Source organism: Haliotis asinina, chromosome 4 (genome assembly GCF_037392515.1).
Source record: "Haliotis asinina isolate JCU_RB_2024 chromosome 4, JCU_Hal_asi_v2, whole genome shotgun sequence".
NCBI lineage: Eukaryota > Metazoa > Mollusca > Gastropoda > Lepetellida > Haliotidae > Haliotis > Haliotis asinina.
This window is the reverse complement of record NC_090283.1, coordinates 75,311,601-75,338,061: the sequence shown is the minus strand read 5'-3', so window position 1 is coordinate 75,338,061 and position 26,461 is coordinate 75,311,601. Positions and strand designations below refer to the sequence as shown.

The window sequence follows — 26,461 nt, the reverse complement described above, 5'->3', positions numbered from 1 at the left end:
TTTGGTGTATCCACCCGCACACACCCGCTGGTGTAGACACTGGCCGTGGTGGTTGCATGATCAACGCACAGATAATATCGTCTGCTCGGATGAACCGGTTGTCGCCAAAACCTAAAGTTCAGACTACACGCACGAGGTATCTCCTCACATTCTAAATGCAACTGTTCCAAACATGACTGCACACAAACAACACAGTTCGACAATAAAATCACCACGGGAAAGCTAATGTGTATTATTCGTCTCAGATTTGGAAAACGCATGCTTTATTTTGACTGACTGTTAAGTTGAGTACCGTATCCGGCTGCCGCCTGACCCTAGGTTTCTGCTTGGCCGAGTTCGACTCCAGACTCTTGAGGGATTGGTAGAGAAAGGATTTCGGTGAAAACAAATCTATTTCTGTATTCACATTGTTGTCAATGTTACAGAAATTACACTGTACGCGATCTCCTGTTCGTTCAGATCAACTTCATTGTGCTACACGCTGCACTCAATAGAAAGCATGTCCGGGTGATGTTTGTGAAGACGTCCACAATGTATTGATTCATTGCGTGGAAAGTCCAACCCGTTACGTATTTTCCAATACGTCATGTTACACCAAACATAGCCCCACGTAATGTGTCCCAGGGTTCGCTGGCACAAAGCTTAGAGCCACATCTATATCCTTTAAGGTCACATGCAACAAAAAATCAAACATCATCGAAACGCAGGTATCACTTGTTCATGATATATGAAATGCATTAGTGATTGGGGAAAAACACATAAACAAAATTATAAGCGTATAATCGAAATCAAAAGTGCAATATTTTGTACTCGGGTTTACCTCCTTCGAAAGGAAGCAGCCGCGATACCGAACCCAGTCAGGGCTGGCTCTTTGTTTATGGCTTATAAGGCCGATAGGTGTTAATTTCACATTGCAAATGGTCAGTAACTGGCATTTTTTGATGATTTATTTCGGTAAATGCATACCGAAAGGTATCAGAATCTGCAAAGTTGTGTTTTACGTTGCATGTGCTCTTTAAAATAGTCACGATATGGCTCAAAATATTGCTGGTGTGATGCTATATATTAACTCACTTACAGAGGTTTACGACTGTCGTTGTGTTAACGCTAATGCGTGTAAGTGGAACTCAGTGCTGTAATCTAAAGGTATTTATTATACATGTGTACATGCCAGTCACTGGATTGCCTGGTCTAGACTCAATTATTTACATGACATCGTCATGCAGATAGTTAGATGCGACGTTAAACAAGTCATACAGATTTGGTTGGTTGGATGGTTGCTCAACGCAACCTGGTATTGGTATTCCAGTTGCGTAGATTGATGGTCATGCTGCTGACCACTGGACGGCCTGGTCCAGACTGTAGCCATGCTGTTGACCACTGGGAGGCCTGATCGAGACTGTAGTCATGCTGTTGACCACTGGACGGCCTGGTCCAGACTGTAGTCATGCTGTTGACCACTGGGAGGCCTGGTCGAGACTGTAGTCATGTTGTTGACTACTGGACGGCCTGGTCCAGACTGTAGTCATGCTGTTGACCACTGGGAGGCCTGGTCCAGACTGTAGTCATGCTGTTGACTACTGGACGGCCTGGTGCAGACTGTAGTCATGTTGTTGACCACGGGGAGGCCTGGTCCAGACTGTAGTCATGCTGTTGACCACTGGACGGCCTGGCCCAGACTGTAGTCATGCTGTTGACCACTGGACGGCCTGGCCCAGACTGTAGTCATGCTGTTGACTACTGGACGGCCTGATCCAGACTGTAGTCATGCTGCTGACCACTGGGAGGCCTGGTCCAGACTGTAGTCATGTTGTTGACCACTGGACGGCCTGGTCCAGATTGTAGTCATGCTGTTGACCACTGGGTGGCCTGATCGAGACTGTAGTCATGCTGTTGACCACTGGACGGCTTGATCGAGACTGTAGTCATGCTGTTGACCACTGGACGGCCTGATCGAGACTGTAGTCATGCTGTTGACCACGGGGAGGCCTGGTCCAGACTGTAGTCATGCTGTTGACCACTGGGCGGCCTGATCCAGACTGTAGTCATGCTGCTGACCAGTGGACGGCCTGGTCCAGACTGTAGTCATGCTGTTGACCACTGGACGGCCTGATCGAGACTGTAGTCATGCTGTTGACCACTGGACGGCCTGGTCCAGACTGTAGTCATGCTGTTGACCACTGGACGGCCTGGTCCAGACTGTAGTCATGCTGTTGACCACTGGACGGCCTGGTGCAGACTGTAGTCATGCTGTTGACCACTGGACGGCCTGGTCCAGACTGTAGTCATGCTGTTGACCACTGGGCGGCCTGGTCCAGTCTGTAGTCATGCTGTTAAAATATTGCTGGCGTTAAACAACAAGAAACTGATTTAGAGGTATTCCCCAGAGAAGTACTAGGATGAAACCGCAGAACCTGCACACCTTAGGGGCTGCACACCCGAGGACTGCACATTCGAGGACTGTACATAAAGGGCTGCACACCTGAGAACTGCACATATGAGGACAGCACATCGGAGGACTGCACACCAAGGGCTGCACACCGAGGACTGCACATCCGAGGACTGCACAACGTAGACGGCAAACAGAGGACTGTACACCCAAGGACTGCACACCTGAGGACTGCACACCCGAGGACTGCACATTCGAGGACTGTACATCAAGGGCTGCACACCCGAGGACTGCACACCTGAGGGCTGCACATATGAGGACAGCACATCCGAGGGCTGCACACCTGAGGGCTGCATACCTGAGAACTGCACACCGAGGGGCTGCACATTTGAGACTGCACCTTGTGTCAGTACTGGAAGCATCTCGCTCCATAAGCACGTCGCTGATGTCCCGCTTATACACTGGGCCTTGGTGTGTGTGTCAGGTAATTCAGAACTATTGTCATGGAGACGGAATGCAGGATCCGAGCACAAGGTGTCGATCCTAAAGGACGTGGTGAAACGAACAATCCGCACATACCCTTTGCGTAATCGACACATGGATAATATCTGCCGCCTCCCACCAAAACCAAAATTTGTGACTACATGTGACTGAATAAGTACGGTATAAACCGGTTTAGTAATATTCCGACAATATCACCGCCAGAAATGGACTTCGCACACTGCACCCATGTGGGGAATCGAACCGGGACCTTCTCCATGACGAGCGAACGGTTTAACCGCCTTCACTGGCCACATGACGCCATCTCGGACTTAAGCCAGCTGAAAATCCGGTTCAAGGACACAAGCATCAGATAAATGCAGGTGTAACCGGGAGTTACACTCTCGGTTTGTAATGATGTTTTATTGTTAATTCAAATGTTAATTAAAATAAACACGTCACAATTTAATTCTGGACTCACAATAGTCCAGAAACTCTCCGCACTGTGGCCACTCTCTCACAAGAGATTTGGCAAAAATAAACATGCAGCTATTATGAATATGTGCTAAGGATGAAAAATTGAAAAATTTTTTTTTCGAAAACTGAAAATTTAAACTTGCTCGCCCATGGGCACGCCCATGGGTGAACAGCGACCCATAGACAGGCCCATGGGCAGGCCCATGGGCGGGAGTGTTTAATTTCGTCCAGAATAAATGTTTTGGAGGTTGTAAATGAATGAAAAAATGTTAATAAGTATCATGACTCAAATTTCAGCTCGATTTGACTTGACTCCGCTAACTGACAGCGATTTTTAAAAATCTTGCCCATGGGTGAAAAACATATTGGCCCATGGACGAGAATATTTACTTTCACTGAATATACATATTTTTTCCCATGTTTTGCAGTTTGTAAATAAATGTAAGTATATTTTTTAGTGTCTTGACACGAAAATTAGCTTATTGTGACTTAATTCTGATAATTTAGAGCGATTTAAAAATATCATTTGGCCCATGGGTGAGAATATTCACTTTTACTCAAATTACATTTTTTTGCATATTTTGGGTGTTGTAAATGAGTGAAAGTATGTTCATAAGTATCATAATACAAATTTCAAATTATTTTGACTTAATTCCGTTAATTTAGAGCGATGTTTAAAAATCTCGCCCATGGGTGAAAAACATTTTGGCCCATGGGCGAGAACATTGCCTTTTACCCCAAATATATGTTTTCACGTGTTTTGGAGGATGTAAATGAATGAAAGTACATTTATGAGCATCATGACAGAAATTTCAACTCATATGACTTAATTCCGCTAATTGAGAGCGATTTTAAAAACTCTCGCCCATGGGCGAAAAACATTTTGGCCCATGGGCGAGAAAATATTTTTTCACTCAAAATAGATCTTTTTACATGTTTTGCAGTTTGTAAATGAATGCAAGCATATTTATAAGTATCATGACACGACATCCAACACATTTTGACTTCATTCTGCTAATTTAGAGCGATTTAAAAACAATCTCGCCCATGGGCGAGAATATTTCCTTTTACTCCAAATACATCTTTTCCAATGTTTTGAAGGATGTAAATGAATGAAAGTGGCTTTACGAGTATCGTGACACAAAATCCAACTGATCTGATTTAATTTTGCGAATTCAGGGGGATTTTAAAAATATACGAGAATAATTACTTTTACTCAAAATACATCTTTTCCTGTGGTTTGGAGGTTGTAAATGAATGAGACCTGCACAATCGGGAACCGATGACATGTGGCAATCAAGTTAGCGAGTCTGTCGCCTCTTACGACAAGCATAGTCACCTTTTATGGCAAGCATTGCTTGCTGAAGCCCTGTTCTACTCCAGATCTTCATAGGTCCGGAACGCAGAGCTATGAAATTGAAGTTATTTGTGAAAGTCCTTACTGCAGTGACACAAAGACTATGCTGGGACACATAAATAAACAGCGTTGTGAGATTTTTAAGCTGTTTTGAAATATGTCTTGTCAATCCCACTGACATTCGCCAATAACCACTTAAATATAGAATATATAGTCCGTGCTCCTTCAGAACAAATAAGTAATTAAGAATCCCCAACTGGGTAATTAAGTAAACAACTCAAAATACTGTCACTTTCTGCCCAGGACATCACGCGTCACCAATCGTGAGGTAATGACCTTGTAAAACCCTTCACAAAGGAAACACAAAGCATCAAAAATGTATTTCTTTCTAGGTGACACACGGTATGCTGTCAAAATTTTCGTTGTGGAATACATTCTATAGTGGGCAAAACCTTACGCTTGGAAAGTGTACCTACCCAGTAGTTTTAAGTGTACCTACCCAGTTTAGTATGTTTCGTTTAGTAATTCCCGTTTGCCCGTCCCAGGTTTTCTTCGACCGAGGTTTTATGGGGTATTCTCCTATTTGTCAGACCAGGAATAATCTACAACAGTGATAGGTCACTCGCTTGCTTTCTTTACCATTTGTACCAATTAACATGTTCCTCGTCATGCTCCAGCTCACACAGTCACGTGGTTCGTTTCCAGCGCAACTTCGGCTGCGTTTAACAGTACTTCAGCCAGTTTACTGCATCAGTCGAAATCTTACAATGAATGAATGAATGAATGAATGAATGAATGAATGAATGAATGAATGAATGAATGAATGAATGAATGAATGAATGAATGAAGAGCAAGATGTATATGTGAATGAATGAAAGAAATAATAAAAGAAAGAAGTACATATGTGAATGAATGAAAGAATAAATGATACACCACGACCATCCCTTCCTAAACATGCTAAATAATGCAAAACTATCGTTAGATCACATGTGTTAACATCAGTTAATTATAGTCTTCCTTGTCAGACATAACAATTTTCAGACAGGTTTAAACAACAAACTATCTGCTTGACTGCACAGCTGCCTGTTGACGTAGTATACCCACCTCACCTAATTTTCCTGCGTAATCTTCATCTACATCACCGTAAGCAGAGAGCACAGAAGGCCGAATATCTGTAACCACTGAACCGTGGCGTCTCACTGGAACAGGCTAAGTTCCCAAGTGCGGGTGTCCTTCTCTACCTTTTCCATTAATCTTTAAAACATCTAACAAGCTCAACGCATGCAACGTTTAACTAAAATGTGATGTTATACATATAATAAAGGTAATTTTTAGGTATTATTCAGTGGATAAATTATCGTTTTATGATGCATATATGTATGACATGCTGGACGGGTATTGGGCATTTTGTGATAATTTACCATTACCATTTTCATGATGCTCAAAAAGACACTCATTAATCTATCACTGAGTTTTGTCATTCTTTCACTCCAATACGGTCGCTAAATCCCCTCTGATCATAGTATATGGACTCTCCCATACCAGATTCACCTGATCCTGAGAAATCAACCAGGCATGACATACCCACATCACCTAATTAATTTTCTGTACCTATCGATCAAAAAATACATAAAACGGGAGGACACCCTGTTCACTAATGGGAGTGAGCCTTGTAGGGAGTACCCTCACTCTCACAAACCAACCGACTGGGGAGAAGCTGCCGTGTTTGTCGGGGATTCTTCTGGCTTTGCTAAATAAATCGTACATAAACATGTAAAATATATTGCTTTGATTGTGTAACTACCCACATTAGGACATTGAGACCATTCTGATTTATCGAGTAAAATACGATTGTATGGTTTAGAGTTTGAATCTTGGCATATCTTACCGGTTTTGCTACTTTTGCACTCTACCCTTCTACCTGGGGCGAGCATGTTTTGGTTGTTTTTAGTATTTCATCTATTTGTTTAGATTTATTGATTTTATTTTTTTTATAACTGTAAATTTATTCTGACGTTTGACGAGGTTTGTGTAGTTATCATGTATGTTATGTAATTATATTATTGGTATGGAGTGGCTTTGATATGCATGATTGTGCTTGCCAATCCAGTCCCGATTACTTGAAGAGATTAGTTTAAACTATAGATTAACGTATCCATACTGTTAATGTGTAATCTTTATATTGGGCTATGGGGAATACGTAAAATATTCAAGATTGATTTTGCGTTTACTTTTCTATCTTTTTATAAATATTCGCTATTTTTGCTACAGTCGAAAAGATTTACCGTGGCTTCGTTGTGTACAGGTCCATGGTTGTGGTCTCTAAGTATGTTAGAAATTATGTTGTTGAGACTGTTGGAACTGTTGATCTGCAGTCTTTCAAAATTCATTTTTTACGAGATACATTCTCCCTTTTTACTACAAAAATATTCTCACAATGAACATATAACCGTTTACAAAAAGGTGTTTTCCCGTAAAATAAGTAGGAGGAAACGCAAAGTATAGCAGCGCATTTGCCGTAACTGAAGTTGTTAAAATGATAAAGAAAACAAAATTCACATTGCAAGCAATTTTATTAAGAAACTGAATAACTCATTACTAACGGAAGGGGTGAACTGAAAGTTCATTTTATTAACTAAAGTCACTGGGTGAACTCGCTAATATCGGTTCAATTACATTGGCACACGTGTCTTATTTCGTTTCCTAAAGAAACACATTTTCTTTTGTGTTTTTTTAGAAAACCAGTGTCTAATCCCTTAAAACAGCACCGTTGTCACTACACCAAACGATTTTGACCTTGACCCAAAACAAAGGTTTAACTTACATAACTACCCCGTAGACATCATTTGCTTGAAAACGAGTTTAACACCCACGCCGAAATGCTGCTTACATTAGAAGAACTTCTATATCCATATAACTTTCTCTGTTTTTCAAATTATCATAACCTGAACAGATATTACTTTGTCAACGACTTCATCATTCTGACTTTTATCTTAATTTGTTGAGTATTTCAGCCTAACTCGCAAAGGCAAGACCACTGAGCGGAACGATGACGTTTTCTGTTTCCGCGTTCAGTTACGTAATTTCCGCAAAGCGCCTGCTACAATTTGCGCGTCGTGTCTCGTCCGCTGGTCTTGTGTATTGGAATAAACCAGCTGCCGCTTTCAAGTGTATTTTACTTGTCATATAGACATCCCATCCATGGACTACTCTAGGTCATTAGGTGACACCAGCTTTGAAATGAACAGGTGTTCGTGAGTGTATATGGATGAAAAAGACTGACTGCGCATGACGCGCAGCCAAATATCTCACATTCAAGGGAAATCTCGAATTAATTGTTTTATAAGGCGTCGAGCTGACCAATTGGTTTCGGTTCTGTGTATAAACCTCCATGTGAACTTAGAGTCTAAATACATTGTTGTTTATACTGGGAATGCATGCAGACCTTATATATACACATGAATAATCTCGAATTTCGACCTTTTGTAAAATTCTATGTGCATTAGATTTTACTGTAAATATATATTGAAATCAGTATATATACATGCATGTGTGATTGAACAATCCTATTTACTAAAACAGGGATGGGGACTTTGTCCTTCTTCAAGACCTGCACATATTAGTCTGTGAAAGACAATGGCATTTATGAGCATGTACTCTGGAAAACCTTCTCCTGCACGATATTCTTTTCAATTTAGTTATTGTGTGTATGCTGTATTTCAATTTTGAAAATGTAGTTAAAACATCTTTTGATTCTCAAAGAATCTCGTTCGTTTAACAAGCAAAATATTGCTTTGATTAATACTTCACTAGTACTATACAATATTACAGAATGCACAAAACCGGATACGCCAAGCCGACAAATTATAGCATTGTGATGAAGGGTATACGGGGTTATAGGAGTCCCTGTTTATCCACCGAGCCAAATTGTCGCTGACACGGCCCCACAATCCTATACGCCCTTGTGGGGTGTGGATTCGGGTGTGGAGGGGGTAACGGTGGAGATGACCAAGCCAAGGAAGACACAAGTACTCCATGCTCTATCGTGGTCTTCCTTACTGCTTGAAGATGGACCTTTTCTCACGGTGGTCTGTGATGACTTCGGTGAACGGAAACAAAGAACTTATACACTGTGAAAACCAGAAAATAGTTGAATCCGTCAATGATTTTATCATGAAAACACAAAGCTTGTTTTTTTTTTACAGAAAATTAATTAACTTATCAATAACCTTCTCACAATTGTTCAGTGTTTCTACAAAGAGCTAGTCAGACACAACAAACCGTAACTCTTTTTTATGTTTACTTATATGATAGATGTGTATTTGATGTAATGATATGTATGCATATGTTATTATGTGATAGTTCATATGGATGACGACACATACTGCATTTATATTTTGTATTATATGTTGTATGGCTGAAGTACTGATATAAACTGTAAAGCTTGTTCACCAGTCCCAATCAGTGTTTACGAAACACACAAAAAACACAACATCTTGGAGATGTGTTGAGAAAATAGAAACATATGGAGAACAGCAATGTCATAACTGAACAGAAATCATTCCCTCTATTGGTGAAGGTCGTGTGGGATTAGTTAAACAAAGAAACCTAGTCGACCATGCCTCAAAATCCTCTTACTCCGTAAATAAACAACGCACCTGGGCTGTCGAAAATTGAAATTTTGTAAATTCGATGTTTCGGCCAATATGTAAGGAGGTAACCCGACGTTAACACTATGGCGTTAACACACCGGACAAGAAGGTAAACAAAATACGTTAACAGTACATGTTTTCATGTGGCCACTATGAACGAGGTAGACTGTCTGATCAGCACAGCTTATTATGGAAATCTCTTGTCTCTGAAGCTGGTCCTTGACACGCTGAAACTTTCTGTCTTCTTTACTGTGGCCACTTTGTTACAATATGCAGTTTATAATGCTCGCAGATTCTTGATTCACGATGATGCCAGCTTTTTCGATTACTGTTCGTGCGACGACTATGAATCAGGAATTGGTTCCACAGCTAATTCTTTCACCGATGTCTTTGTGTATGTGTTCTCCCTCGTTAATTACAGCCGAGTAGAGCCGAGTCTTCTCCTATTCTTAGGTGCAAGTTCTCCAAGGCAGTCGACACTCACACTCCGCTGCTTCTCGACAGCCCAGTTGTGTATTCGATCAAACAGTTGGCACTCCGGATGTGAACCAAAAGAGGATACTAACATTCGGATCGGTGGATCACAATGCTACACCGCATTTACCATAACGAATGTTTAAATCTCACTTTATGTAAATATAGCATCAAAACAAACTGAAATAATGTATTTTATTAACATGGTACTGACTATAGTCGATTCGAATCACTGCTTCACGGTTCACTGACTGCCATGGATGCTTGCTTTTCCCACGTGGCGGGGTAAAACTGATACATTCTCCCTCGAAAGGTCACGTGAAGCAATCAGAAATGGACATTCTTAAATGGAGTAGGATAAATGTGCCCTCTACGTGCTTATGAACCTTGAACGCGCAGTTTCATTTCACCAGTTATGTACAAATATTGGTCTAGAATAATTTTATTTTTCAAAACCTTTAGTCTTAAATATGTATTGATGCAAGGGCTCCATATATGTTCTTGTTCATGTCCCTCTCGTCAAGCGTCAGAATAAACTTACAGTTATCAAAGCAGACTCACTCGCTTGGTCACTAGCAGTAAAAAAACACAACAAAAACAAATAAATCAATAAATCTAAACAAATAAATCAGAATGGTCTCAATGTCCTAATGTGGGTAGTTACACAATCAAAGCAATATATTTTACATGTTTATGTACGATTTATTTAGCAAAGCCAGAAGAATCCCCGACAAACACGGCAGCTTCTCCCCAGTCGGTTGGTTTGTGAGAGTGAGGGTACTCCCTACAAGGCTCACTCCCAGTAGTGAACAGGGTGTCCTCCCGTTTTATGTATTTTTTGATCGATAGGTACAGAAAATTAATTAGGTGATGTGGGTATGTCATGCCTGGTTGATTTCTCAGGATCAGGTGAATCTGGTATGGGAGAGTCCATATACTATGATCAGAGGGGATTTAGCGGCCGTATTGGAGTGAAAGAATGACAAAACTCAGTGATAGATTAATGAGTGTCTTTTTTATGCATCATGAAAATGGTAATGGTAAATTATCACAAAATGCCCAATACCCGTCCAGCATGTCATACATATATGCATCATAAAACGATAATTTATCCACTGAATAATGCCTAAAAATTACCTTTATTATATGTATAACATCACATTTTAGTTAAACGTTGCATGCGTTGAGCTTGTTAGATGTTTTAAAGATTAATGGAAAAGGTAGAGAAGGACACCCGCTCTTGGGAACTTAGCTTGTTCCAGTGAGACGCCACGGTTCAGTGGTTACAGATATTCGGCCTTCTGTGCTCTCTGCTTACGGTGATGTAGATGAAGATTACGCAGGAAAATTAGGTGAGGTGGGTATACTACGTCAACAGGCAGCTGTGCAGTCAAGCAGATAGTTTGTTGTTTAAACCTGTCTGAAAATTGTTATGTCTGACAAGGCAGACTATAATTAACTGATGTTAACACATGTGATCTAACGATAGTTTTGCATTATTTAGCATGTTTAGGAAGGGATGGTCGTGGTGTATCATTTATTCTTTCATTCATTCACATATGTACTTCTTTTATTATTTCTTTCATTCATTCACATATACATCTTGCTCTTAATTCATTCATTCATTCATTCATTCATTCATTCATTCATTCATTCATTCATTCATTCATTCATTCATTCATTCATTCATTCATTCATTCATTCATTCATTGTAAGATTTCGACTGATACAGTAAACTGGCTGAAGTACTGTTAAACGCAGCCGAAGTTGCACTGGAAACGAACCACGTGACTGTGTGAGCTGGAGCATGACGAGGAACATGTTAATTGGTACAAATGGTAAAGAAAGCAAGAGAGTGACCTATCATTCCTGGTCTGACAAATAGGAGAATACCCCATAAAACCTCGGTCGAAGAACTGACAGAATTACTAAAAGTGGATCCCACAATATTAAAACGAAACATACTAAACTGGGTAGGTACACTTAAAACTACTGGGTAGGTACACTTTCCAAGCGTAAGGTTTTGCCCACTATAGAATGTATTCCACAACGAAAATTTTGACAGCATACCGTGTGTCACCTAGAAAGAAATACAGTTTTGGTGCTTTGTGTTTCCTTCTGAGGGGTTTTACAAGGTCATTACCTCACGATTGGTGACGCGTGATGTCCTGGGCAGAAAGTGACAGTATTTTGAGTTGTTTACTTAATTACCCAGTTGGGGATCCTTAATTACTTATTTGTTCTGAAGGAGCACGGACTATATATTCTATATTTATGTGGTTATTGGCGAATGTCAGTGGGATTGACAAGACATATTTCAAAACAGCTTAAAGATCTCACAACGCTGTATATTGTGTCCCAGTATAGTAAGGAGTAAGGACTTTCACAAATAACTTCTCTGCGTTCCGGACCTATGAAGATCTGGAGTAGAACAGGGCTTCAGCAAGCAATGCTTGCCATAAAAGGTGACTATGCTTGTCGTAAGAGGCGACTAACGGGATCGGGTGGCCAGACTCGCTAACTTGATTGCCACATCGGTTCCCGATTGTGCAGGTCGATGGTCATGCTGTTGATCACTGGACTGTCTGGTCGAAAATTGATTATCTACAAACCGCCGCCATGTTGCTGGAATATTGCTGAGTGTGACATAGAACTAAACTCACTAAATTAAACTGAAATTATTTGTCATTGTATTTTCATTTGAATTTTAACCATATGCTTGCAAAATAAAGAAAACAAGCAAATGAAAATATTTTCGTCCACGAGCGAGGTTAGTCGAATTAAGACAGGAGTGATACTTATAAACACACTTTCATTCATTTACAACCTCTAAAACAATAAAAAAATCTATGTATTTGGAGTGGAAGTGCAGATTCTTGTAGTTAGCGGAATTACGTCAAAATGAGTTGAATTTTGTGCTATATCCTCACTCAGTTACAACCTCCAAACCACAGGAAAAGATGTATTTTGAGTAAAAGTAATTATTCTCGTATATTTTTTAAAATCCCATGGAATTCTCAAAATTAAATCAGATCAGTTGGATTTTGTGTCACGATACTCGTAAAGCCACTTTCATTCATTTACATCCTTCAAAACATTGGAAAAGATGTATTTGGAGTAAAAGGAAATATTCTCGCCCATGGGCGAGATTGTTTTTAAATCGCTCTAAATTAGCAGAATGAAGTCAAAATGAGTTGGATGTCGTGTCATGATACTTATAAATATGCTTGCATTCATTTACAAACTGCAAAACATGTAAAAAGATCTATTTTGAGTGAAAAAATATTTTCTCGCCCATGGGCCAAAATGTTTTTCGCCCATGGGCGAGAGTTTTTAAAATCGCTCTCAATTAGCGGAATTAAGTCATATGAGTTGAAATTTCTGTCATGATGCTCATAAATGTACTTTCATTCATTTACATCCTCCAAAACACGTGAAAACATATATTTGGGGTAAAAGGCAATGTTCTCGCCCATGGGCCAAAATGTTTTTCACCCATGGGCGAGATTTTTAAACATCGCTCTAAATTAACGGAATTAAGTCAAAATAATTTGAAATTTGTATTATGATACTTATGAACATACTTTCACTCATTTACAACACCCAAAATATGCAAAAAAATGTAATTTGAGTAAAAGTGAATATTCTCACCCATGGGCCAAATGATATTTTTAAATCGCTCTAAATTATCAGAATTAAGTCACAATAAGCTAATTTTCGTGTCACGACACTAATAAATATACTTACATTTATTTACAAACTGCAAAACATGGGAAAAATATGTATTTTCAGTGAAAGTAAATATTCTCGTCCATGGGCCAATATGTTTTTCACCCATGGGCGAGATTTTTAAAAATCGCTGTCAGTTAGCGGAGTCAAGTCAAATCGAGCTGAAATTTGAGTCATAATACTTATTAACATTTTTTCATTCATTTACAACCTCCAAAACATTTATTCTGGACGAAATTAAACACTCTCGCCCATGGGCCTGCCCATGGGCCTGTCTATGGGTCGCTGTTCGCCCATGGGCTTGCCCATGGGCGAGCGACTTTAAATTTTCAGTTTTCGAAAACAATTTTTTTCAATTTTTCATCCTTAGCACATATTCATAATAGCTGCATGTTTATTTTTGCCAAATCTCTTGTGAGAGAGCGGTCACAGTGCGGAGAGTTTCTGGACTATTGTGAGTCCAGAATTAAATTGTGACGTGTTAATAATTTAGTACATTATAATTTATATGAGTTAGGAAGTGTAAATGAATTGTGTGTTAGAAATATAAAAGACATTGTACATGAGGACAGGGAGCGCAGATAGTAAGGGATTGGGGTAATTAATTGTCCGAACTCGCTTGACATCGGGTAGTATTACAAGCTTTGGGGTTATGTCTATATCAGTAAAGACAGAGTACGTTATGATGGGAAGGGGGGATACAAGCGGAGAGTTGTTAAAATGGACAAGGGGTGATGTAGTGGGGGATTAGTAGGGCCAACTGACATGGGAAATGAGATACAAATTGTGGTTCTTTTCATTTCTACAAGTCTTGATAGTTTATCAGGGACTTAAGAAGTAGGTATAGATGTGGACAATCAAAGGACAGTCCAGCGATGTGTCATGTTTTACAGTTGTAGGTTGATAGATTATAGACTTTGATGTTAGAGAGACTGGGATAAAACTAGGGGGAAAAGTTAGATTCGGGGAGACGGTTTGCGGGGCTAAGTTAGACGGTCAGAGGTCGCTGCGCTCCCGAAGATTCAGGTTTGCTTACAGTAGGTTTGTAAAGCACCTGAATAGTCTTCTATATAACCGTTGATGAAAACTTCAGTAAACCACTAGACGATCTACGAGAGACTTGGCTCTTTGTTCCTGTTTCGAAACCACTTGAACACGAAGCCCAAACAAAGAACCGGGTTACACAGGCAGCCAGGTAGAACTTCAGTTCCCCTCATTTGTCTGGTTTGAATTGTGTTGTAGTATTTAGTTTTTTATGTTACAGATGCGTCGAGAATATAAACACTTGTTGCCAATTAATCTGTAAACTAAATGTAATATTCATTTTTTGTAAAGTAGACGCTCGGATATGATCAATCACAATTACGTTAATGTCATGGCAACTAGATTTAATATATACTGAACAGTAAAAATAACGCAATTTTAGATACCCCCACCCGTTGCGTTTGTTTTTGCGGTTCAGTATAGGATACAATTTCAGTGAGGCGACCCACAAAGGTTACACCATGCAGAGCGTGATAGTTTGAAAGCCAGTTCTATTTTTTCATTGTTTATTTTCATTTCATGGTCCATTTGATATGGTGGAAACATACAAAACAATAACAAATATAATACACTCGGATGCACTGGAAGATCATCTCCTCCAGAATGCCTCCAATCACCAACAAATCATTTACTGGTCTTGTGTTTCTACATAACTGATACATGTCTATTCAACTTCATAGCAAAAAAAATATTTTTTAAATGAACGAAAAATGATCAGTCTGAAAATAATATGGTTCTGAGAGTGTGAGATAGATTAGCACCAAATAAAGGCGTGTTAATGAGAGAGAGTATCAGTTGTAGAATCGACCCTACAAAAGCAGGAGAGATGAGAACGAGTGGATTCCTGAGAAAGGAGAGAGACAGACACCCTGACACTTTCGCGATTGCTGAGTGTAAAACCAAGCACCATATATTTACTGAAAAAAGACACAATTTCCCAAAAAATAAATTCCCCCAAATAATGATATTTTGTTCAGTATATGTACAAATACTTATAAAAAAATGTGACGATTTTGTGAAGAAGTGACAGAGCTAGAGATATTGAGGTATGTTTGATGCAGACTTCAAAATCATCAGTACAATGTAGGTTTCGGACCCGAACTCAGCGGATCCGGGCGCAACAAAGAGGCATAATTGTAGGCAGTTAATTGCAAGCTGAAATGAGATCATATATAATTCTGCTGATTTTGAAGCTATGCGATGTACGTAAAACAAAGAGACAATCGCGAGATCAACGTATGACATAGCAAGACGAATACACAACAATAGCAAAAAGGTATACTTGTGCCAAGCCGAAATAATGCTAAAATAATTCGAAAATTGGTGTAAAATTTATTGTTTTTGAGATTGTATTTAATCAGAAATATATAAGAAAATTCTCTTTTTTCTGGCTTGGCAATGTAGAATACGTACATTATAATTTAGCACACACCTATATACTCTATATACATCTCAGAACTGGTCTTCAGTAAGCTTGCTGATTTGGATCGATGCTCATGCTTTTGATCACTGGCTTGTCTGGTCCCGACTCCGACTCCAGACCGCCGCCATATAGCTGAGACAAAGCTAAGTGCGGCGTTTCACAACAGTCACGTCAACTACATGTTGTAGACAGTGTGTGGTATCTATCGTAACAACGGTTGTCAAGGTTTCAATAAGAATAACCACTGCAGGAACAACAGGATAAATATGGTGATGAAGGCTGAAGACTTTGGTTTACAGCGATATTTCACTTATATCACGGCATGTGATTGATTATGGAGGAATGCAACACAACTATAGGTTTTCTACACAGCACCTCGCCGGAAATTCCTGCACCTGCCATGCTGATTGCCAGTCACAATTGCACGAAGAAGCCGTCCCTTAATTTACATTCACACTCCATCATAAATACACACAATGTTTTCTCCGAATGCCTCGTACATTTGTTCATACGCAACTATGAGTAGGTTGTTTTCAATGAATGTTCCGTACACTGTACATGTTCACGCGCAACTAAACGCAAAATGGGGTTACTAAATGCTTCATATGCCATATGTTCGTGGGTAACTATACGCACAATGTTTTCACAGAATGCCTCGTACGTATGTTCATGCGTAACTATGTGTACGATGTTGTCAATGAATGTTCCGTACACTGTACATGTCCACGCGCAAGTAACGGAAAATGGGGTTACTCAATGCTTCATATGCCATATGTTCGTGGGTAACTATACGCACAATGTTTTCACCGAATGCCTCGTACGTATGTTCATGCGTAACTATGTGTACGATGTTGTCAATGAATGTTCCGTACACTGTACATGTCCAGCGCAAGTAACGGAAAATGGGGTTACTCAATGCTTCATATGCCATATGTTCGTGGGTAACTATACGCACAATGTTTTCACAGAATGCCTCTTGCGTATGCTCATGCGTAACTATGTGTACGATGTTTTCAATGAATGTTCCATACACCATATCAAGTTCATACGTAACTAAACGCACAAAGTTTTCAATTAATGCTTCGCATGTCGTATGCTCAGTCGTAACTATACGCACAATGATTTCACCGAATGCCTCGTACGTATGTTCATGTGCATCTGTGTGTACAAGGTTTTCACAAGGTTTTACAAGGTATGCTCAACCTTAAGTATACACACGATGATCCGTTTGGAGAACGTTACAAATCATCTGCTTGGTTGTGACAATCCGACTGCTGAGTTCCGCACATCTCACTTTGACTTTCACAAGCACTTTTTGAACTTATAGGACACTTGAGGACCAGACACACCATACAAAATAACACAAGTATAAAACCCACAAGCACTAGGAAGCTGTACCCAACACCTGACAATGTGTGGATTGGTGGTGCTTCCTGAAATGCCTTTTGATGTATGTCTTTGTGTACACCTTGAGGACGGCTGGTTCCGCCTGCATGGGTCAACAGAAAAAAAACAACATTTAAGGCTATCTCTCAAGATCTTACAAACCAGTGTGATGTTATGTACTAACTATGTTAATCTGTTGCTATGGATACTGAAACTAAATGAGTGAGTTGCCTGCCAATGGGACACAACTCTGCCAGCGAAATGCGGCCCTTGAGAGTGAGCGAGTTTAGTTTTACGCCGCACTCAGCAATATTCCAGCTATATGGCGTCTGTAAATAATCGAGTCTGGAACAGACAATCCAGTGATCAAAAGCATAAGCAACGATCTGCGGATTTGGGATTCGATGACAAGCGTTAATCAAGTCAGCGAGCCTGACCACCCGATCCTGTTAGTCGCCTCTTACGACAAGCATGGATTACAAAAGGGCCAATAGTCTAATCCGGACCTTCACGGGAAGAGGCCATTAAGACGACTGGGCTGGTGCGGCTGTGATGGTTTAACGTCTCCTATCGGTCTGTAGTGAGTGCGTTTAGTTTTACGCTGCTGTTTATCAATATTCCAGCAATATACCGTAAGGGGACACCTGGAATCGGCTTCACTTATTGTTCTCGTATAAAGAATGGAACCAGGGGCGTGTCGTATGAATGCTTTAATCACTAGTTTACCACCGCCCCTATATATCGATTTGCAGATATCAATTTATCGTCCGTGAAACAGGTGGTCGTTAATTTTAGCCATATATATCACGGTGTACTTTAAAAAAATTAAAAAGGCAAACTTACCATTTCCCCTTGTGTGAATCGTCTCGTTGGGTCTCTCGTCCTTTTTCTTCTTCGTTGAGTCGTTGGGGCTGGTGTCGTATTTCACCCCACTATGGATGGAGTAGTTAGTGATGTTTCCTTCAACAACTTTGTCACTTCTGTTTGTGTCACGGCCCACGTTGCTGCTTGTACGTCGTTGCCCGCTGAATACTGAGTTCACATAAGACAGGGTATTACTCTTTGTCTCTCTATCTGTGTGACTCCCAGACCTCGTCTTGGCGGGAATATTACCATTGGTAATTTGACCGCGATCATCAGCAATAGTGCCTTGATTGTTCCATTGAGGGCGAACTGTGTTTAGATAGTCGTTCCTAGACTCGACACCGCCAATATTAGCATTTGTGTTTAAGGTCCGCAAATCACTTCTATTTGTGTCAATATGCTGTTTGACGCTTCTCGTTACGCAACAAGGCACAACAACACACAACACCATTGATAAACATGGTAAGGTGCGCATCGCTATAGACACGGCGCCCCCACGTTTCCTCCAAGTAAATAAATGTAGGTTAACTGGTGTATTAATTAGGCCACGCTGTTAATCCCATGGCATTGCACAGCACAAACGGTTGATACCAATTCAGCGATGAAACATTTTATCTCACTCACTGTTTAATCCGAAAGTCTGGAAGTATTCGATACACTTTCACCTGTGGGGACTGTCACCTGGTCACGTGGTTATTTTTCCACGAACTGACTCTTCCGATGCCCCGCTAGGTACGTCAAGGAGGGCATACTGTTCAGTCACAAATTATTTAGTCCCAACTGGGTATACACGCGGCACTCCACGAATTAATGTCTAGATCGTTCGGAATATAATCTGTATGCTCTGCCTTGCATGAGTTGTGCAGAGATCTAATTTTAGAACCAAGTCAGTGTTTCCCGTATCTATTAATAGTTTATTACTGCGTTGAGAATATTGGGCGTGCTAAACCTCGATCATGCGGAGTCAAGGTCAAATGCTGTTCCTTAACAGTTGTTACAAGTCATACTTGAGAATTATCCGGCCGCTACCAGAGTAACTGTACAGTGTATTCAGAAGGCACACGCTGTTCAATGTACAAACGAAACGATTTATGCGATGCATTACCACGGCGACGGACTATGTCGTGATCAGTTTTCATTTCAGATATTACAAACATCATTTCTGCTAAATGTCTGCTCATCAGAGGTCTATTTAAAACAACACGAGTAATATAAATATATTACGCTCATTCTCTTTCACTCTCAAAACATTCAGAAAAAAAACGGGGTTCGACTGCCCGATTGTGTGAAGCCCATTTCTGGTGTCCACCGCTTTGATTTTGCTAGAATATTGATAAAAAAGGCAGAAAACCAAACCCACTCTCACTTCTCAATGTACCTCGCTTGGCAGAGGGGTACATTGAAAATGATAGAAGAGGGCTTAGCCAATCAGAAAATGACCTTCATGTGTGAGGTAAGATAAACGTCTTTGAATACATCCACTGAAGGTCTTGGAAACATTTCATGATTTCATGAGGTTTTTTTTCTTTCTTTTTTTTTCTTTCCCTTTTTTTTGTACATTTTGTGATTTGTGCAATACTTTCGTCCCTGTAACACTTGATGACATGATAAGTTGTACTCTGGTCATGAGGGGAGCATCGGTTGATGTACCTTCGATGTTTGTCTATGTTAGCTGAGCCCGAACATAAACATCGAGGGTACCTCTGCGCCCCTTCACACAATCCCCCCACCCCAACCCCACTTTCGCGACTAGCGAACAACGTATTTATTTTACCGAACACCTTAACCCCATCTGTGCCAGGGACATACAATTATGTCCTTCTTCCTCGACCCTCACCTTGAAGTCCTATAAATATCTAAACATATCACGCACACAAATTACTTATAGTTTTGAATTCTACTGGATATATCCTGTTTTTGATACCATCCTCTACTATATGAGACGAGGCTAAGCTTCTTAAAATAACCTTTCAAAACATGCTTCATCGTAAATGTCGTCATTTTGGACACAAGACGAAATCGCGATTCACAGCGTCATTTGTTGTATTTTTTGTAAGTGACAATCGGATAATTACTGGGAATGTTGAATTTTAAAAAAAGCATATTAATGGTCACTAATATCAAGTTTTCATGTAACCACTTATGACAATTCTGAGCCTTTGCCAATGAACCCTAAAGCAGTTTGGATGTTTTCGAAAAAATACACTTAGACGAACACCAAAGTGCGCTTCCCGCCATACTGGGCACATTTCGCGAAGGCCGGTATTGAGACCCCAGTTACATCGCGTATTTTATAGTCAGCTGCCATAAATGCATCACGGAATTCCCCATACATTTTAACATCAGATTACAAATGGTCTTGGTCACCAATACCAACTGTCTGCATAAAACGGAATGAAAGATATTGGGTGTGAAAACGAACGCTGTGCTCAATACGTTTAAATATGCAGGGCATCGTATCAACAACTAGAAAGGTGAAACGAAATAACATGCAATGATTTGATAATTTATAAGAAGTTTCCGTGCAGTGTGACGCCACGACTGAACGACAACGTTAATAATCAGCATTTCTGGCTTCTTATCGTATTTACAATGAAAACGATTAAAAAAACACACATGAAACCATACACGGGCGGCCAGAATCATTTCGATTACTTACGCCGCATATTTATGTATAAACGATCCCTGAATCAACGACAGTCCTCGCAATTTCCTATCTACCGCCCTTGTCAGCGAAGCCGCCATTTTGTAGAAATCATCGGTAGTGATGTCATACGTCAACTTTGATGTACATAGAAGCAGGGATACTCTACAACACCACTATATAGGCTCCCTGATAGAAGGCAATTTCCGAAGCTGAGGTGTAGGTCGACTGAACAACAGTGAACCTAACCTTCCGATTACACTTTCACTATTATGATGTATATTCTGCCTATCATTCAGATATTTTTTGCATGAAACTAATTTCATGAACCTACATTTAGCCTTTACACGTGTGTTAGAAGATCATACGTTGCAATTTTTGCAACATGCGCCCTAGTTCCTGCAGGGATAATCTACAACATATAGTCAGTTGTCTCCCTTGGTTCCTGTGACGTACAATATTCAGTACACTGGGACTACTGCGGCACTTAAATATGAACAGGTTTAAGCGATTTAATTCAGCTGTATAAGTAAAACTGATAACATTAGTGAAAATGAAATATACATGCAGACACATTTGAAGGAATGTTAATTTTGAATTGTTTGAAGCACGGGTACAATCTTTTTGTAGGCATCGTTATGAGTTCTCCCTGATTTGAGCTCTCCCTTCCCTCGAATTGCATTCGCAAAACATCGGTAGTTTCCGTACATCATAGTAAATCAATGGTCTTCGAGATTGAGAGAATGTAAGCGGGGTACATTGAAAATAATAGACGAGCGCTAAGCCAGTCAGACAGCGACATTTTATGTGTGAGGTAAGATAAAGTTTGTTCAGCATGTTTACAAGTTCACATCCAGATGTTTCCCCAATCCCCTCGCCGTTTATCAAAGAAGCTGTGTGATGAGAGAGTGAGTGAGTGAGTGAGTTTGGTTTTACGCCGCTTTTAGCAATATTCCTGCAATATCACGGCACCGGATGCAGGAAATGGGCTTCAAGCATTGTATCCATATGGGGAATGGAACCCGGGTCTGAGACGTGACGAGAGAACGCTTGACTACCCCACAACCCCTGATGAAGATAGAACACGACGCAAACAATGCTTTTCCCCCGTGTTGTCACAACGGTTAGGGAATAATGGACATTCAAAATGTCAGTGAATTTAGTTTTACGTCGCAGTCAGCAATATTCCAGCTATATGGCTGCGGTCTGTAAATAATCTTGATAAGTGAACCTTCCACGGGGTAATATAAGACATGGATGTAACCAAGAGGTCACATAAGATCCACTATGAATAATCGATGGCGTCTGACTATTGCTCCAATAACCATTGAAAATTTCACAACTGTCATTTGTTACTGGCATGGACAAGGATGCCATGCATACTGAGTTTTGTTTGTTTTGCTGTTTAAAGCCTCAGTACGCAATTTTCTAACCTTTTTAAGTCCCGACCAGAGTGTCCCGTGATTGACATCGTGAGAGCCACTCTACAAAAAAGTTGGGTTTTTCTCCTTTCCGTTCACCTCTGTTATGCCTGAGTCGGCAACCCAGCCCATATCTGTCTTGTATACCTATATTTGCCATGCCTTGTGCAAGCAACTAAAGAAGTTTGAAGTTCAACTCAACTGTGCCTTCGTATATATTCTTCAGCGAACAGGTCATCTTAATGCCGAGCTGGTTCCCTTGTTACCATATACCACGCGTTGACAATATAAACAAAATTGAGACGGCTCTCGATCTTTGTGTAGTATTGAAGACGGGTATAAGCTACAGCTATGCCAGAATTCATGCTTGCAACACATTTGAAGAGCACAATTTGATCACTTATCCGGTGGGCTACACTGTTTCCCATGCTGACCAGTGCTTTCATTTCGGCGTGAAATGATATAAACATTTCTTGAATCAATTTTCACTGCCTCTGTAACATTTATGTCATGTTGTTATCAACAAAAATACACTTAAAACTGTCACTCTCACAAAATTACAAGCATGGGTCAAATTGATTTTTCTTTATCAATGTTTATTAAAAACCTGTTTCTCAAGCATAGTGACTCAATTTACATCATATTATTATGTTGAAGAATGTTAGCAACTGATCTAAACGTTTTTTTTAAAAAACATAATTACATAACTGGACAAAAACCAGGATTTTTTGGTTGTTATTTTTGTTGTTGTTGTTGTTGTTTTGTTGGTGTATGTTTTAATTATTTTTCTCTTATTGCAGAGGGGCTGTCTAGTGGTTAAATCGTTCGCTCATCAGAAGATCCAAGTTCGATTCTCTACATGGGTGCAACGTGCGAAGCCTATTCCTGATTCTCCGGCCTCAATGTTGCTGGAATAATGCTAAAACGGCTTAAAACTAAACTCACTTAGTAACTTACAACAGAAACACAATAAAAATCACAGATGATAATAGAAAAAGATATTTCGAAAAACAGAAACATATGTTATATCTTATCATGACAGTAACAAAATATTATATTACATTCCATGACATCAAAACACTGTAATACGCCATGATATCAAAACACTGTAATACGCAATGATATCAAAACACTGTCATACGCTATGAATGCTGATTTAGAAGAATGTCGTATATAATTACACGATGCCATTTAGAAAGTGTTCAAATGCAACATATGTCATATTTGGGATTTCACTTTCTTAGTAAAGTACAAATTCTAGTACTTTTTTTTTCGGTTGAGTCCCATGCGGGATTCGAACCCGCACCCTCAGAGTCAGGCACCTAATCGCCAGCACACAAAGTCAGCCGCCTAGCCCGCTCAGCCACCGCGACTTCCACTGTCGTATATACGTAGTGATATTGCGATGAACTTAAAGTTTTTAGTTATTTTCGATTATTCTAAAATAGCCGAAAATGTGGCTATATTAGATAATAGAATTTAACTGAAATACCTGTGGGTCATAACTCAAAACAAAACTAAACTGAAATGCCTTTGGGTGATATCATAGACCACAATTTAATTCAAATGCCTGTTTGTGAAGCCCATTTTCTGGTGTCCCCCGCCGTGGTATTGCTGGAATATTGCTAAAAGCGGCTTAACCATATGTGGGAGACATCATAGATTTCAATTTCATTAAAATGCCTCTCGGTGATATCACAGGACAGAATTTTCCCCAGAATTTATAACTTTAAAGTAAATTTGCGCGTGCGTGCATTTGAGTAATTTATTTGAGATCTGCCCTAATTTGAAGAGAGGGTTGAAACAGATTCAGGGATTCATCAGTACGATTCAGGTGGAGCGTCTACTCGAACAGCTAGTAAACTGTTAGTATCCAAGAGGATAAGGGTTTGAAGTTACCTGCATCAACCAATGCAATAACAAACATCTGTGGAAGAAAAGCTTCAATGTCATAACAGGGTTATTATGATATTTAGCGGTCTCGGGGAACATTAACTGACAGAGAGGGTACATCGTCCCGAGACAGCATGGGACCCGCGGATAACCGACTTACCACCGCATAGACAGTTGTATTGCAGAAATAGTAAGTCTTATCCACGTGTGATTTCAGAGTGAAAATACCACACTTAGGCATTTATCCACTGCAGTCAGTTTTCATTTCATTTTTACTGACAATTAGCCAACAAACCAGATTTATTCCGCCTTAATCTATTTCATTCTAGAAAAATATTCTGACAATGGCGTCATACATAATTATTTCGAGATACAACACTGCGGTCGTTATGTTGCAAATGTAACATCAAGAGTTCGGCAATGCGAATGCCTAAGATCTTTAACTTGCAGATTATGGGGTTGCATAGAACAAAATGTTGTGCACCTAATCAAATCAGAATCTGATATTCGTTTCTATATTAAAATAAACGTGTTTGTTGTTTTGGGGATTTTGATAGTAAGCTACGCCAGCTGATCGTTGAATATGCGCAGTGTAGGACAGTTAACATTGTATCTGGAGCATCGCCAAATATGGTTATCGCGTCATCCTCGCATGGGGCCAAAGCGACAGCTCAAGTACATCTAGATGAGATGGAAGGTTGACAAAGCAAAATGAGTTCATATATATTTGCTGAATCATGCTACCAGCACACAGTAGTGACAGGCGTCATGTCTAATTAAACAAAGGGTTTTCCAGATTTAAACAGAAACAATATTTTCGTTTTCAGTGTTGTCAAAGTAAGTAGACCAGGGTGACACATATGCCACTTACGCCTATCTTAGAGCTAAGACACCTTCCAAAATCTCGGCAGTCACTTACGTCCGAAAAGGAACCTTGAACCCCTTATTTCGTCGACAGGCGGTGATGCAGCCCCGTAGATGTAAAAGAGTTCGCTCGTAAAACGGGAGACCAAGGTGCGGTTTCCCACAAGGATACAATACCTGAATTCCATTTCTGGTGTCACCCGCCGTGATATTACTGGAATGTTGCTCAATGCTGCCTAAAAACCCCATTCACTCACTTATATTTCGTTGACTTTGGCTGCTGGTGGTGTCATGCCCTATAAGCCTGTATCATATCTTGGTTTGCCTCATAAAACTGAACGTAACAGGCGACTAACAGGATTGGGTGGTCAGGCTTGCTGACTTGGTTGATCGGTCCGATCGCGCAGATCGATGCTCATAATGTTGATCAATTGATTGTCACGGCCTCACTCGACTACTTACAGACCGCCGCCATATAGCTGTAATATTGCTGAGTGCGGCGTAAAACTAAACTCACTCACTGAAACCTCAGGAATGACTGCTACATTCCTTCAAGAGGTGTGCTATTTTCTGTGCTGGTGAAGGGTGAAAATGAACGAGTTGGGTTTTAAATAGTGTCCAAACACCCATGATAGTAGTGAGAGGGTCTCGTTTCACACTGCTTTTAGCAATACTCCCCTAGGCTACTCCACGACAGTGCGCAGGGTTGTGTACTGTACACTAGGGGTTGTAACAACACTGAAAGAGTCTGCACACAAAGTTGACTCCAAGCTTTTTACACCCGGTCACAGGTGGGCTCGATCCCGAAACCTCAACCTCGCTGGATCACTAGCCTGGCACCTTAGCCAGCTCGCCCACCATGCCCCCAAGAGAATACAGTATATAGAATCCAAATATCTACCTTGCCACCACCATGAATGTCCATTTTCTCATCACTGTTAGTGTTAATAAGTGTTAATCCATCCCACCGTCTGAATTTCCACTAAAATAAGAGTTAATTCATACGACTGTCTGTATTCCCACCACTGTTAGTGTCTGCATTCTCACTACCATAAAAGTTAATTCCTACCTCTGTCTAAATTCCCACTAACATAAGAGTTTATTCCTACCGCTGTCTGTATTCCCACCACTGTTAATGTCTGTATTCTCACTACCATGAGTTAATTCCTACCACCGTCTTAATTCCCACTACCATACAAGTTAATTCCTACCACTATCTATATGCCCACAACTGTAAATGTATGTATTCTCCCTATCATACAAGTTTATTCCTACCACTATCTGAATTCCCTCTACCATAAAAGTTAATTCCTACCACTGTCTGTATGCCCACAACTGTTAATGTCTGTATTCTCACTACCATA

General features: G+C 40.2%; 2 protein-coding genes across 2 annotated transcripts in view; one reads left to right on the top strand and one right to left on the bottom strand.

The window, feature by feature from the left end:
• The window catches only part of LOC137282102 (uro-adherence factor A-like), a 390,886-nt gene that overhangs the window by 118,799 nt on the left and 245,626 nt on the right, over positions 1–26,461 (top strand). The gene's annotated exons all lie outside the window — the stretch shown is intronic.
• On the bottom strand, positions 15,097–19,115 carry LOC137282729 (uncharacterized). The gene is made up of 2 exons (XM_067814515.1): positions 18,255–19,115; positions 15,097–17,514 (listed from the first exon to the last, which is right to left on the bottom strand). The coding sequence occupies exons 1-2, from the start codon at positions 18,748–18,750 to the stop codon at positions 17,264–17,266; spliced, it is 747 nt and encodes a 248-aa protein (XP_067670616.1). The 5' UTR covers positions 18,751–19,115; the 3' UTR covers positions 15,097–17,263.